This window comes from Geotrypetes seraphini, chromosome 1, assembly GCF_902459505.1.
Source record: "Geotrypetes seraphini chromosome 1, aGeoSer1.1, whole genome shotgun sequence".
NCBI lineage: Eukaryota > Metazoa > Chordata > Amphibia > Gymnophiona > Dermophiidae > Geotrypetes > Geotrypetes seraphini.
Window position 1 is genome coordinate 303701823 of NC_047084.1, and position 14932 is coordinate 303716754.

The following is a 14932-nucleotide window of genomic DNA, read 5'->3' on the forward strand; positions in this document are numbered from 1 at the left end:
AATAATTTATATGAAAATCCATTGATTTGTATGAGACTTACAGGAGTTAACTTGCATTATGTATTAAAGTAATGGTATTTAAAAATTTCTTTAAATTCTTAACAGCCCTATAAAGAAGAAGAAAATAGCCATCCATACTTATAACCTCAGATGCCATTTATTGTTTCATGAAAAAAAACATTTCTCTTGCAGGAGACATTTTATTCTGTATGTTAAACCTGTTTGACATGCAGAAAGAGGCCTTAAAATACTAACATACTGTAGACCCTATTTTACTTAGCCACGATAGAGGTTTCTACTGCCGCCCGGGCGCTAAATGCCCTAACGCAGCTCTGACACTCATAGGAATTCTATGGGCCTTGGAGCATTAGCTCTCCACACCATGGTAGAAACCTCTATTGCAGCTTATTAAAAGTGTGTGTGTGCTTTTTTTTTTTTTTTTTTTTGGGGGGGGGGGGGAGGGCGTGTTAGTAAATGACAACAGATAAAAAGATGCATGTTCTATCCAGTCTACCCAACAATCACATTAATTATCAATAAACGATTGAACTAACAATCCAATAATATTACTAACATCATTTGCTTTCTAAGTTCCACTTTAAGATGTCTTCCCCCTTCTATTGAGATATACAGTACCTGCATACATACAATGTGAATGTGGTATAAAATATTTACATTTGATCCTGCTCTATCTTTGCCATTTTCAAGGCTCAGACCACAAGGAGCAAATTCTTTAAACGGTGTCCCGAGTGTAGGCTTTTAAGGGAAACTATCAATCATACCAGTTTGAAGCGTGCTACATGATGCAAAGAGAAAACATTTGTTGCACATCAACATACACCTGCGGTTGTTTGTCTTCCTTTAAAAATGGAAGGGAATCATTAAGTTTCAAGTTTTATTTAAAATTTGATACAAACGCTTATCAAAAATTTCTAAGCAATGTACAATATTAAAAGAAGGGAAACATAGAAATATACTTATCAAAATTACATGTAGGCAGACCAGACTCGACTAACCCATAAACATGAGGTAAATTAGGGGAGAACTACAAAATGTATAGGACAGGAAACAATTATGGTCTGAACAAAAGGAAGGGATAAGGAGAAGATGGAAGAATAAATATATATATTTAAACTTTAAAAAAATTTACCGAAGTTTTTTTGACCAGTGACAGAAGAGCGGGACTTGGGTATGATTGTATGTGATGATCTTAAGGTGGCCAAACAGGTTGAAAAGGTGATGGTGAAAGCTAGAAGGATGCTAGGGTGCATAGGGAAATGAATGGCCAGTAGAAAAAGGAGGTATTGATGCCCCTGTATAAGACTTTGGTGAGACCTCAGAATATTGTATACAATTCTGGAGGCCGCACCTTCAAAAAGATATAAAAAGGATGGAGTCAGTCCAGAGGAAGTCTACTAAAATGGTGTATTGTCTTTGTCACAAGGACAGACTTAAAGCTCTCAATCTGTATACTTTAGAGGAAAAGTGGGAGAGGGGAGATATGATAAAGAAGTTTAAATACCTTCATGATGTAAATGCACATGAGTTGAGTCTCTTTCATTTAAAAGGAAGCTCTGGAATGAGAGGGCATAGGATGAAGTTAAGAGGTGATAGGCTCAGGAATAATCTAAGGAAATACTTTTTTACAGAAAGGGTGGTAGATGTGTGAAACAGCCTCCCAGTAGTGGTGGTGGAAACAGAGACTGTGTCTGAATTCAAGAAAGCCTGGGATAGGCATGTGGGATCTCTTGGAGAGAGGAAGAGATAATGATTACTGTGGATGGGCAGACTGGATGGGCTATTTAGTCTTTATCTGTCATCATGTTTCTATGATATTATCCCGTAAACCCATAAAGACAAGATATATTTCAATTTGATTTGATATCTGGATTTATTTTGAGGTCTTTTTTCCCCTCTGTTAGAGAAAATAGTACATCACACAGTACTGAGTTGTTAATAAATTATTAAAATACTGCCATTTCTTCTTCTTATATTCTTAATGTAACACCTTCGTACAACCAAAGCAGACTATTCTAAAAGTATCATTCTGTTGTTAGAGCTCAGATTCATTCTTCAAGATACCTTCAAAGGTAGAAGCAAATTGGGGATCATTCGTACTAACATACAAGCCACTGATTTGCTGAGTCAGGGCCCTGGAGGAGGTGGTAGTGGTGAGTGGAGGACAGAAGATCTCTGGGACCTTAGATTTTTTTAAAAAGGGAGAACTGCTTAAAACGGAGCAAGGTTTAGTTTGGAACACTTTTGCCCTGAGTTGAGACTGGGCAATGGTTACTGGGGGTCAGGGAGCTCTAATTTGGGTCAGTGGGCACTGTCACATAAAAAGGACCTTTTTAAAATGTTTCTTTGTTTCCCATGGCTGTCAATGCCCAAAGTTTCCGGCCCATGAAACATAATGAAAATATTTAGGGATCTCAGAGCCAGGAATGTTTGATGTCTCCTCTGTGTTGCTCCAGCCAAGTCAGAAAATACATGAACATTTGATCCCCCCCCCCCCCAAAATAGCTGGTCCTTATATCAAAATTAATGACAAAAAATATTATTGGGCTCAGCTTCAAGGGCAAGAGTAGCTACCAAGGTGACCTTCTTAGTAAGTACCTCCAAAGAGAATTTCAGAAAAGTTGTAAGATATAATCCTTCTATTTATTTATTTCACCATTTATATTTCACTTTAACCAAAGCAGGTTTCAATAAAACATACATAAAATAAATCTAACAACATCATAGACAAATGTAACATACAATAAGTACAGCTCCCACAAAATCTCTCCAAATCAATAGATTTCACACAGATTTCTAAGAAAGCTTTCACAAAGCTATCCCCCTCTTCTACGAAACCGCGCTAGCGATTTTTTTTCTTTTATTTTTTTATTTATTTCTTCAGATTTTACAAGCATAAATCTTGACATGAAAATAGAAACACAATGCAATAAGGTAAATTCCTTATCCAACTAGGAAAAACATCAGAGTACATTTAATGCAATTCTAATTACACCTCATCATATAAGAAAACCAAAGAGGGGAAGCATGATGTAGAAAAAAGCAGGGAAATAAAGTAAATTAATAACAAAAAAGTATCTTGTATAATTGGCGGGTTAGCATATTAACTATCTATGTTTCCTCTTCGTTCACATTGGAGGGTGTGGAAACTGCTATTGAAACTAGAGGTTTCCTTGGTTCCAAAAAATTTTGTAGATGTAAAGGGTCAAAGAATGCAAAAGTTTTCTCCTCCATTTTAACAATACATTTACATGGAAATTGAAGGAAAAAAAGACCCTTTGAGGTCCAATACCAGAGGTTTTAAAGCCATAAAAGCCTTTCTCCTCTGTTGAGTGGACCTACAAAGGTCAGGAAAAATCATAACGGAGTTGCCCCAAAATTTTACATCCTTAAACCTAAAATACATTTGTAATATCCAGTTCCTATCGTATTCTAATGCAAATGTAGCAATAAGGGTAGCTTTATTCAATATTTTCTCAGACTTTTCCAAGAAGCTAGTAAGATCAAAACCAGCTTCTTGGTTCTGAGCTAAGATAGGTTTTTTTCAGTGGACTGCCCACATTGATATAGTAAGCTTTAGTAATCGGAGGCATAGATTCAGCAGGTATTTATAATACCTCTTTCAAAATTTTCTGTTGGTTGTAGAAGAGGAGATTGAGGAAAATTCAAAAATCTCAGGTTCAAACACCTTTCATAATTTTCCAATCTTTCCATTCTCTGATGAATGTTCAAATTGTCCTTGACCAAAGTGGTTTGAACTTTTTTCACTCCTATAACCTTTTCAAATTCCTTGACTTGGGAGTTCACTTTAGTAGTAAAGTCCCCTGTTTGCTTAATATGGTATTGTACCACCTCTGGAAGTTGAAACAGTTTATCTAAATGTTGAGTCAATTTAACCTCTAGATTAGTAACAGCTTCCCAAACTTCCTCCAACGTTACTTTTTCTGTGGTTCATCTCTTCAACTTCATGGGGGACTCCATACCAGCCTCTTTAGTTCCAGATACAGTAGGTCCTAGCCTCAGGAGCTCACCCACAGGCTGTCCATCTGCTGCTCCTTCACTCCTCTCCCTGGCTGGTTGTTCTGCCATGGCAAGGATTAGTAAAGTCGAATTCCTAGCTAGGAGGCCTCCAACTGTAACCTCTTGGGTATCTGCGGGGCTTCCCATCGACTCCTCCAATTCACTTCTGGGTTGAGGTGGAATCTCAAGGTTCTCAGAGCTCAGCATGGTTCTGCTCATGCTGAGGGTGAAATCCCCTGTTAATTTCTCACCACTGCCCCGAGAATTCTCTGGTACTAAAGGTAGGAGAAATCTATCCAGTGTCAATTGTCCCGATACCGGGGAGGGAGCCGAATCGACCGGGAACGATCGAGGCTTCCCCTTCCTCTTAACCATTTTGATTTTCTTGGCGGTATCCAACACTAGGCTTAGCGTCCTCTCATACCACCGCCATCGCCACTATCTTGTTCCTGCTTTTCTTTGGTGCGCACTAGCATTTTTTAGTGCAGAGAGCCGCACTGCTCCCTACTCTCATTAAGTTCCTATGAGCGTCAGGAGCAGCACGGGCCATTCAGCGCGGCTCCCTGCGCTAGAAACTGCTAGCACGGTTTTGTAGAAGAGGGGGGTATGATTGCTTAGCTTTCATTAATCAATTTATGCCTTTACCCCCTCTTTTAGTAAGCTGCACTAGAAGTTTCTACTGTGGCCCAGAGTTCTAAATGTTCATAGAATTCTATGAAGGTCGGAGCATTTAGCTAACCGATTTAGCATGTGCTAAATGTTAACGCACCCATTATGATCTATGGGCATGAGAGCATTTAGTGCGTGCTAATCTTTAGCGCGCCTTAGTACCCCGACCCGTGGTAGAAACCTCTGCAGCGACTTATTAAAAGAGGGCCTTATTGAGGTGATTGTAAATGTAGATAATAATATGTTTAGGACTATTTAGTTAATGGGGGGGGGGGGTGATGTAGTTGAGCCAGGAGCTCATTTGAATCCTGTAACTAAGTATCGCAACACCAGATACTAATCTGCATACATTTTCACAAATTATTTATTTTTATTTATTTATTTTTAGCATTTATAGACCACTTATAGCCGAAGTGGTTTACATTCAGGAGCTCAAGTATTTCTCCCTATCTGTCTTCGTGGGCTCACAATCTGACTAATGTACCTGGGGCAATAGAGTGTTAAGTGGCTTGCCCAGGGTCACAAGGAGCAGTGCTGGACTTGATCAGGCATTCATTTAGCACTTATCACCTTAAATTATGCAAGGTTTTTTTTTTTTTCCTATTGGCAAACTGAAGTTCCTACGCGAAGGCTCATGGCTTCATGAGACCTCTGCACAGGATAAAGCAAACACCCTCTATCCTTGTAGTTCTGAATTAAACTACTGCTGTTTTCTGATACAGCAAAAAAAAAAAAAAAAAAAAACAACACGTAAATATAGCACTGTGTGAAGCTTTATGTATGATCTTGTTATTCAAAAGCTAAAGAGGCTGTCACTACAGGAAGTAAAGGGCCCCTTTTACAAAGCCATGGTAGCAACGCTGCCACGGTAAATGCACTGAAGCCCATCCAATTCCTATAGGTTTCTGTATAATTACTGTGGCAGCGTTGCTACCGTGGCTTTGTAAGAGATCCCCAAAATCTGTTAATGCATTGGTCTCCTGGCTCCTATGTGTTGCAGGATACAGTATGATTTCTTTAATCTCTCTGCTTGTTGATATATTACTACTATCGTATCAAGCAGCCATATGGGGTAAAGACTTAGAAAAACTAATCGCACACACAAACAATTATGGAGAATTTAGGAAACACCTAAAAACTTACCTATTCTTGAAATACCTAGGCAACGAAACAGGACATCAGCCCCCCCTTGTAACACCATCACATACCTGAACTTGTAAACTATTAGCCCTAACCCCCAATCACTAACTATGAACCACTCCACTCAATCCATAAACTATTTCCAATTCTTTGTAAGCAGCACGGCACTTCTTGGTCCTGCAGCACACAAACTATTGTTATCATCATTAATGTTGGTATTTTCAGATGTATACTACTAGACTCTTTAATTCGTTGTATTTACAGCTTCTCTTTATTGCATTTACTTACAGTTTCTCTCTATTGTAAACCGCCTAGAAGTCGCAAGATTGTTGGCGGTATATAAGAATAAAGTTATTATTATTATTATTACTATTAAGTATTTCTATAGCACTAGTGGTAAGCAGCGCTGTACAGAGTCACAAAGAAGACAGTCCCTGCTCAAAGAGCTTACAATCTAAATAGACATGACAGACAACATCTGCATTCATCACGTTCTTTGTACCATCTTACGAGTATATCCCATTGCTTCTATCTTTTCTTTTTTGGGTATTTCTCTTCTCTGTTACCCTCAAATGATAACCGAATTCTCTTATGTCTTTTCTCCAGGACTGATGAAAACATTGTCTCACTGGAGATGCCAATGGTTCAGGAGATTACGACCACCCTGAGAGAATGGGCCCTCATCTGGAAGCAACTCTATGTGGTAAGAGCAAAGAAGCAGCAAATACACTGAGATGAATCAGTCGCAAGATGTCACCTGGCTCTGACATTTGTTTGAGTTTTGCTGAATAAGGATTGTTCTGAAAGGATTATTTTTTCTTTTCTTTTTGAAGAATTTTTATGTATGCAAATATTGACAACACCCAAATAGTACACTTGTAAAGAATCTAGAGTGTAATAAAGTAACAGACATATAAAAAAAAAAATAATGTAAAAAATAAGATATATCAAAGGAAGAGGAACATATTCAACCATCAATTTTTTTTCTGTACATGGCCCCTAACTTTGGAATTCCGTACCTCTAACATTAAGATCTCAGACATTGCTCAAATGATTTAAATCTGCTTTTAAAACATTCCTTTTTAAAGATGCCTGCCTGAGCTAAGGGCTCCTTTTACTAAGGTGCGCTAGCGTTTTTAGCGCACGCACAAAATTACCACGCGCTAAACCGTGCGGTACACTTCTAGAATAACGCCAGCTCAATGCTGGCATTAAGGTCTAGCATGCTGAGCAATTTAGCGTGCGTTAAGGCCCTAACGCACCTTAGTAAAAGGAGCCCTAAGTCTCCATATTTCTTCTCTCTTCCAACCAGCCCAACCTCTTCTAACTGCCAGACTCTGAAGGCAATAAATTTGATTTCAGCACTTTTCTTCAATGATTCAACTTATACGGGAGCCTTAATCAGGTGGTAACTCAATTGATGAAACAATCATTTATTGATCCACCAGTGGTTCACATTCGCTAATTTTCCAGTCAATTCAATGATCCTCAGAAACACCACCTCGGACTCCTATAAATTAATAGTCCCAGGCTTTATGTTCTAAATCCTCATCGGATCACAACGCTTTTGTAATAATTTAATTAAATAACTATAAATAATTTAGTTAAGGTTAATAATATAGCTTATCTCTAACGTGGTCTTCATAGATGGGACAACTTAGCCAACATGCTTCACAACCAAGTTTTCTCACGGCCATACATCCCTTTAGAGCTCAGCGCTACTCACCCGACCACAATGGGGGTTATTTCTATCATAAATTGATTTCGAAATATTTACACATGAGATGGGTGGGAAAATATCATTATTTAGAGTAGGGTAAGGTTTTTGAAGTAATATATGTTTTTGTGTTTTATTGAATAATTATTGGGTGGGTGGGGGGAAATGGTTGATTATGACCCTTTTAGGGATTATTTTTAAAAAGCCATGTTTTTAGATTTTTTTGAGAGAGTGTGTATACTGTGATTGTGCGAATTTCAATGGGAAGTGAGTTCCACACTTTTGCTATTTGGTAGTTGAATGATTTGCTGTGAGACATCTTGTAGTTTATATCTTTAAGAGTCGGTAATGATATGGTCAGTTTCTTAGAGTTAAGTTGGTCCACGAATCTATCTAGGAGTTCATAAAATTTGGGAAAAGTATTAGGGACGTCACCGTATAGCATTTTAAATGCTACGCAGCATAGTTTGAATTCAATTTTGTTTTCTATTGGTAACCAGTATAGTTCTATAAGCAGTGGTGTGATAAGGTCAAATCTTGACCACTGGAGGCGTGGTCATTGATCCTCTCTCACATCCCAAAGATGTGAATGAAATAGTAAATTCCAGCCTATATGACAGCTTCACATGTTGTGGCCAGTCATATTACAGCAGCAGATAGTTCTCAGGAGTAGCCTAGTGGTTGGTGCAGTGCACTACAGAGATGGGGACTAGAGAATGACACGGTGGCGGTTTACCCGCGGCCACCGCATTTAGCCCACCGAAACAGGGAACAAAAACTAGCAGTCGCTGCAGGGACGGGGACAAGGCCATTCACCGCCCGTGGAGCGGTGAATGGTCATGTCCCCGCAGTGAGGCATGAAGGATCGCGCGGTCCCCGCAGCCCACACCCGCCTGCCCAATCAATCCTAGTGATTAGCCAGCTCTCTCCCTTCTCCTCACCTTAGTATGTAGGCTTTCTTTATCAGCGACCCGCACGCTATCAAAGAGCCGCGCACCCTCTGCTGCTCAGTTTCGATCTTCTGCTCTGACGCAACCGGAAACAGGAAGTTGCAGCAGAGCAAAAGATTGAACACTGAGCAGCCGCGCGTGCGCGGCTCTTTGGGAAAGCGTGCAGGTCGCCGAAAAAGAAAGCCTGCAACTAAGGTGAGGAGAAGGGAGAGAGCTGGTTAAACACTAGGATCTATTGGGCAGGCGGGTGGGGGCTGCGGGAATCGTGCGATCGCCCGTGTTCCCGGCTCAAACTGGAAGGAGGGAGTGAAAGGGAAAAGGATTCTGGGCCAAGGGGATGAAGACGGAAAAAAAACCCACAGCAGGAAAGAAAGGGAAGGACAGGCAAGTGAGCCAGATGCTAGAAGTAGGGGGGGGGGGGAAGAAAGAGGGAAAAAAGCTAGATGGGGTTGAAAAGAAGAGACACACTGGTATGGAAGAGGAAGATAGGGGAAATCTGGACACAGGAAGGTAACAGAAAGAGGGGAAATTATGTGCATGGGGCATAGGGACAGAGACATAAAGGGGACATGCCATGGGGATGGTATATAGACACAGGGGGGGGGGCAATGGCAGATACATAGGGGAGATATTAGAAATGGGGAAAATAGGAGCACAGAAGCGAGATGGTTTGTGGGGATGGGACAGGGACCAAGCTCGCAGGCTCCAGTGGCTTGCACAAATTACATTGTAACGTGCCATGAAAATAAGAGGGAGGAAGGTAGATAGATAGGCCATGCGAGAGGAGCTGAAGGGTGGTAGAATGGAACAGATGGTAAAGGAGGGAGGGAAGGGTGGTGATGGAAGGAATAGGACAGACATTGAAGGAGGGTGGAGAGGAACAGACCCTGAAGGGAAATGTGGAAGACAGAGTGGGAAGAAGACAGATGCCAGACTATGGGGGAGCGGAGGGAAGAAGATGGGTGCTAGACCAATTGGGGGGGGGGTGAAGGGAGAGGCACAGTAACAGCAAATGGAAGACGCAGAGAGAAGACACACAGTGGATGGAAGGAATTGAATGAGAAGATGTGGAAAGCAGAAACCAGACAACAAAGGTAGAAAAAAAAAATTATATTTATTTATTTATTTTTTGCTTTAGGATAAAGTAGTATATTAGTTGTGTTGATAAAAATTTATAAACAAAGCCCTGCCAGCTGAACATCTCTTTCTCTAGTTCAGCAGCAGGAACTTTGATTTATAAGAAAGGAATAAGCTAAATATTACAATACTAAGGCTTATATGGATGTAGAGGGGACGGTGACGGGGCGGTGAATGGGATGGCAGTGGTGGTGATGGGGCGGTGAAAGGGATGGCGGTGATGGTGACGGGGCGGTGAAGGGAATGGCGGTGACGGGGCGGTGCAGAGGATGGTGGGCCGGGGACGGGGCGGTGATGGGGACATATTTTTTCCCCATGTCATTCTCTAATGGGGACCTAGGCCCATGTCCCACTTTAACTAGTACACTTGTGGTGGAAAGCAAAAGCTCTCCAAAACCTACTCAAAACCTACTATGCTGACATATAGGTGACACCTGCAGGCATAAGGGTTTTGTGGTGGTCTACATTTGGGTACAGTAGGTTTTGGGTGAGTTGAGTGTTGAAGGACTCATCATACAATGTAAGTGGATTATGGTGAGATGTGTACCTGGGATCTTTTATGTGAAGTACATTGCAGTACTTCTTGAATAACCGACTGCTTTGCTAGGATGTACGTTGTTCATTTGGACATTTTTTTAAATGGTTCAAAATGATAGATGCACTGAGGACAAACACATCTAGGAAAAGGCTATTAAAAAAAAGAAAAAAAATATGTTTTTCTGGTTTGCAAATGGTCATTTTGTCTACTGGATATTTAGACATTTTTCCAAAAATGTCTAAACTCAGCTTTAGATGTCATTTTGAAAATGTTCCTCATAATCATTTATATAATTGACTTTATATACACTTTTAATTTGAATTATTTATTGGTTTAGCTTTTAATTTGATTTATATGTCTAAATTGACACATCCATTTAAGACAAAACGTGGCTTCGTTGAGTCCTTGTGTTTAATAAACTTCACACTCCTACACCCGCTGATCTGCTCCGTTTCTGTGCTGATTATACTGTAATTATCCAAATAGTGCCACTGAAAATCCAAATTTGAACCCATGGGGCTGCTTTATCACATTTTTAGTGTGGTTTTGATTGCTTATTTATTTATTTTCCCCTGTTACAAAACAGTAGCGCCATTTTTAGCGCCGGCCGTTGCGGTAACTGCTCCAAACACTCATAGAATTCCTATGTGTGATGGAGCTGTTACCGCCATGGTAAAAAATAAAAAGGCTACGGATTTTATCAGCAGGGGCATTTTGATGTGATAATTAGTGCTGTTTCTCCCCGAATAATATTTTTTGCTAGTCCGTAGTACAATAATTATTCCCAGTAGCTTTTGCTTAACAAGGAATTTTCTGATTGGAGAGATAACACACAGAGCCCTAATAAAAAGCAGGTTACTAGGATTTCTGGAAGAGCAGGCATTTTTGAATAGTGTGAAATCATTTGCTTTCTTTTGTGAAGGCCAATGCATTCCTCTGATGGGCCTCTGCAGAGTTCACATTTCCTCTCATAGGCCTCCTCCTTTTTTTTTGTGCTCTTGTCACACTTGTGTCTTTATAATGGGTACAATTTCCCCGCAAGGTGTAGCCATTTCCTCGAGCAGCTACTGGTAGCTGCAAATTGCTTCAGATTGCAATTTATAGCCAGAGAGAAACTTGTTCTACTCCATTAGCGCTCAATGCATTCACGAAGCTGCCCCGATATCCTTGCTAACAAGAATTAGAGGCTACTTAAAATCCCAGTGGTTACACATTCAGCAGCTGGGCTGAAGAAGGAGGGGAGCAAGCGAAAGGGAGAGATGCTCAGAACAGAATGGAGATGAAGCTGTATTTCAGAAAGTGCCTGCTTCCTAGCCTGCTGAAAACCAGAAGGCCGGATCCCAGTTGGATTTTCACCCATGCAGAAACTAAAAATGCAAAGTATGTCAAGTAATCAGATGCCACCACAACAATGCTCTCCTCACCTGCTGCATATCATTGTTTTAGTCACTAGTCCTAAGGAATTCTGGGTCTTGTAGTGATATTATATATTTAAGGAAAAGATCAGGTGAAAAATTCCATGAAGTCATGATTTAACCATGATATTAATAATGCAGAGTTTATGTATTGGGGAGATAATTTGTTGCATAGTCCCAAAAGGTTACCTAGAGCAGAGTAGAAAAACTGAAGGAAATGATTCTGTCCTGCTGCCCTCATCTCCCTTATTCCCTTAGTGAGCCACACTTAGCTTGGAACTGGATGTGTACTCTTTTACAAAAGTATTCTACTAATTTCTCAACAAACAACAGAATAAAAGTCCATGGTGAGACCCCATCTGGAATACTGTGTACAATTCTGGAGGCCACATTATCAAAAAGATGTGCGAATGGCCATCAGGATGGTCTCAGGTCTCGAGGATCTCCCGTATGAGGAACGACTGGATAAGTTGCAGCTGTACTCACTCGAGGAACGCAGAGAGAGGGGAGACATGATTGAGACGTTCAAATATGTCACAGGCCGTATCGAGGTGGAAGAGGATCTCTTTTTCCTTAAAGGACTCACGGCAACAAGAGGGCATCCGTTGAAAATCAGGGGTGGGAAATTTCATGGCGACACCAGAAAATATTTATTCGCCGAAAGGGTGGTTGATCGCTGGAATAATCTTCCACAACAGGTAATTGAGGCCAGCAGCGTGCCAGATTTTAAGAAAAGATGGGATTGGCATGTGGGATCTCTTCATGGAGGTAGTTAGGAGGTGGGCCATTAGTGTGGGCAGACTAGATGGGCCGTGGCCCTTTTCTGCCGTCATGTTCTATGTTTCTCCTCAGGACATGGGTGCAAAAAAAAGAAACAGCAGAGATGGAAAACTAAATAAACCCTGGTAGTGACATAAAAGATGAAATATCCTATTCAATAAACTCATCTGTTGTGATACCACCAGGGTTTATTTTGTCTCATGCACTTGTCATCTACCAGTCAGGAGCAGTAGAGTGCATTAAAAGCTATTACAAATCGGTTATTTTACTAACTACATTCCACCCGTGAAAAATTCACACACAGAGCCAGAACCAGATTTTCTGTGTTCTGGGCAGATAGCTCACAATTGCATGACCTCTCTTTCCCAACTACTTTTACACTGAAGTGCTCTTTAGTTGTGAACAATGTAGTCGATCATGCATTCTACATAATGAACTGACAGCCAAATTCTATATATGACGCTTAAAAAATAGACATTGAAAAGGATGGCACTTAGTGTGATTCTATAAACGTCTCTGAAATTATGCTTAGTACCAGATGCATTTTCCCGTCCCATCCCGTCCCGGCAAGTTCTTTTCCTTGTCCCTGCCCTATTCCTGCAAGCTCTGTCCTCATCTGCAGAAGCCTCAAACACTTTAAACATTTAACGCTCACAAATGTGTTCCTTGTGAGCAAGTTTTCAGGGTTTTTTTTTTTTTTGTATCGTAGGAAAAATAGCTTACAAAAAGAAACTCACTGGACTTAGGGCTCCTTTTACTAAGGTGTGCTAGCGTTTTTAGCACACGCAGCAGATTAGCGCGTGCTAACACCACGCTACTGGCTAGAACTAATGCCAGATCAATGATGGCATTAGCATCTAGCACGCATGGCATTGTAGCGCGCACTATTCCGCGCGTTAATGCCCTAATGCAGCTTAGTAAAAGGAGCCCTAAGTGTGTAGCCCTCGATAGAGACCACGTTATTAAACTTGCTTTTTTTTTTTTACCAAACTTTTCTAACATAGTAAATGACGTCAGATAAAGACCAGAACGGTCCATCTAGTCTGCCCATTAGCGATACTCATTTAAAAAAATACATGATTTGATTAATTTGTCAATGGCTCCAAATTTTATTAAATACCTCACTAAAACCCATTACATTCTATGTTTCTCTGTAACCTGTTCTGGGCTTTGAGAGGACAGGCTAAATATCAAACCCAATCAATCAATCAATTTCTTAAGCACACCAAACTTCTTGCCACTTACAGCTACTCCTAGCTACTCACAACTCCATGCTTCAGGCACCAGATTCTTTTCTCAGTCAACATTTAGATTTAGAAGGAACTCAGATATTGCAGTCCACAGTCTAAATGAAGTTTTTCTGTTGGTGTAAGTGTAGTTCCCCTAATGTGAGAGATGTTTAATGGTTCTTTGGAGCCCTGGGAGCCTGGGGCTGAGCAGGGTTCTGCTTCACAAGCAGCAGTGACCCTGGCTGTGATATTTCAGTTCTTACACCTCTCGGTCTAACATCAGGGCAGGCATGCAACACAGTTCAGGGCTTCCTAATGAAGCATGAAGCTTCTCCCAGGGAAGTACCATCCTTTTTCACTCATGTGGTTTAACCCCAGTCATGACTGCTTTTGCAAGATGAGAAATAAATCCACAGCATTCTGCTCAGGTTTGAACAGTAGTACAAAAGTAAAGAAACAAAACTTTTTACAACTTATGTTAGTGGGGACAAGGACATTAATTCATCAGGTCTAGGGCTGTGCAGCAAAGCAGAGCAGGATTTTCAGGAGAGGTCTTTATACACATAACTAGAAGCAGGGTTACCAGACGTCTGTGTTTACCTAGACTTGTCCTCTTTTTAGAGGACTGTCCAGGTGTCCGGACGGATTTCTCTCTTATCCAATCCTATTCTTTCTCGTTCTCAATCCTGGGGACCTCTCTGGGATCACTTCAGGCTAAAGCATGCCTGAGTCCCACCCCTCTGATTCAGCAGGGCTGCATTACTTCCCTTCATGTGGCTCAGTGCTGATCTGCAGAGCTCAGTGCATTCTGGGACACAGTTCACCCACTTTTGGGCTAATGCCCCCTGCTGCTTAGTGGTATAATTGCAGCCTTAATGAGAGAGAACCCCCTTATTCCCTCACAGGCTAGTACAATGATTCCTGAAAGGTGGGCCACTGGGCCAATATCTACTGGCTTGTCTTGGAAGACTTGCACATTAATCTAAAAAGAAAAATAAGTAAGAAAACAAAAGAACCATTTGCTAATGCTTTAAATTGAAAAACAATCATATAACAGTTGTTTAGATTGTCACCATCATAAGAAAAGTTAGCTATTAGTATCTCATCTCCTTCCTACTATGTCTTCATTATTAATGCTTTATTCTAACAGATACTTTGTTTTTTTCAAATAATTTTTGTATGGACCTTCGGGTAGCAATCAGGCAAACAGTGCCAGTTGCTAAATTTAAAAAGACAACTATACATTTCTTTTAATATGGTAATGCTATGACTCTCTCTATATAAATGTTTAACATGCTTTACATATGGGTTAACTTTCA

At 40.6% G+C, this 14932-nt stretch overlaps 1 protein-coding gene across 1 annotated transcript in view; it reads left to right on the plus strand.

Moving 5' to 3' along the window:
* The window catches only part of LOC117365127 (dedicator of cytokinesis protein 2-like), a 1549644-nt gene that overhangs the window by 104570 nt on the left and 1430142 nt on the right, over positions 1-14932 (plus strand). Inside the window, exon 5 of the mRNA XM_033955120.1 lies at positions 6454-6550. Within this exon, the coding sequence (XP_033811011.1) occupies positions 6454-6550 (97 nt within the window). The remainder of the gene's footprint in view (positions 1-6453; positions 6551-14932) is intronic.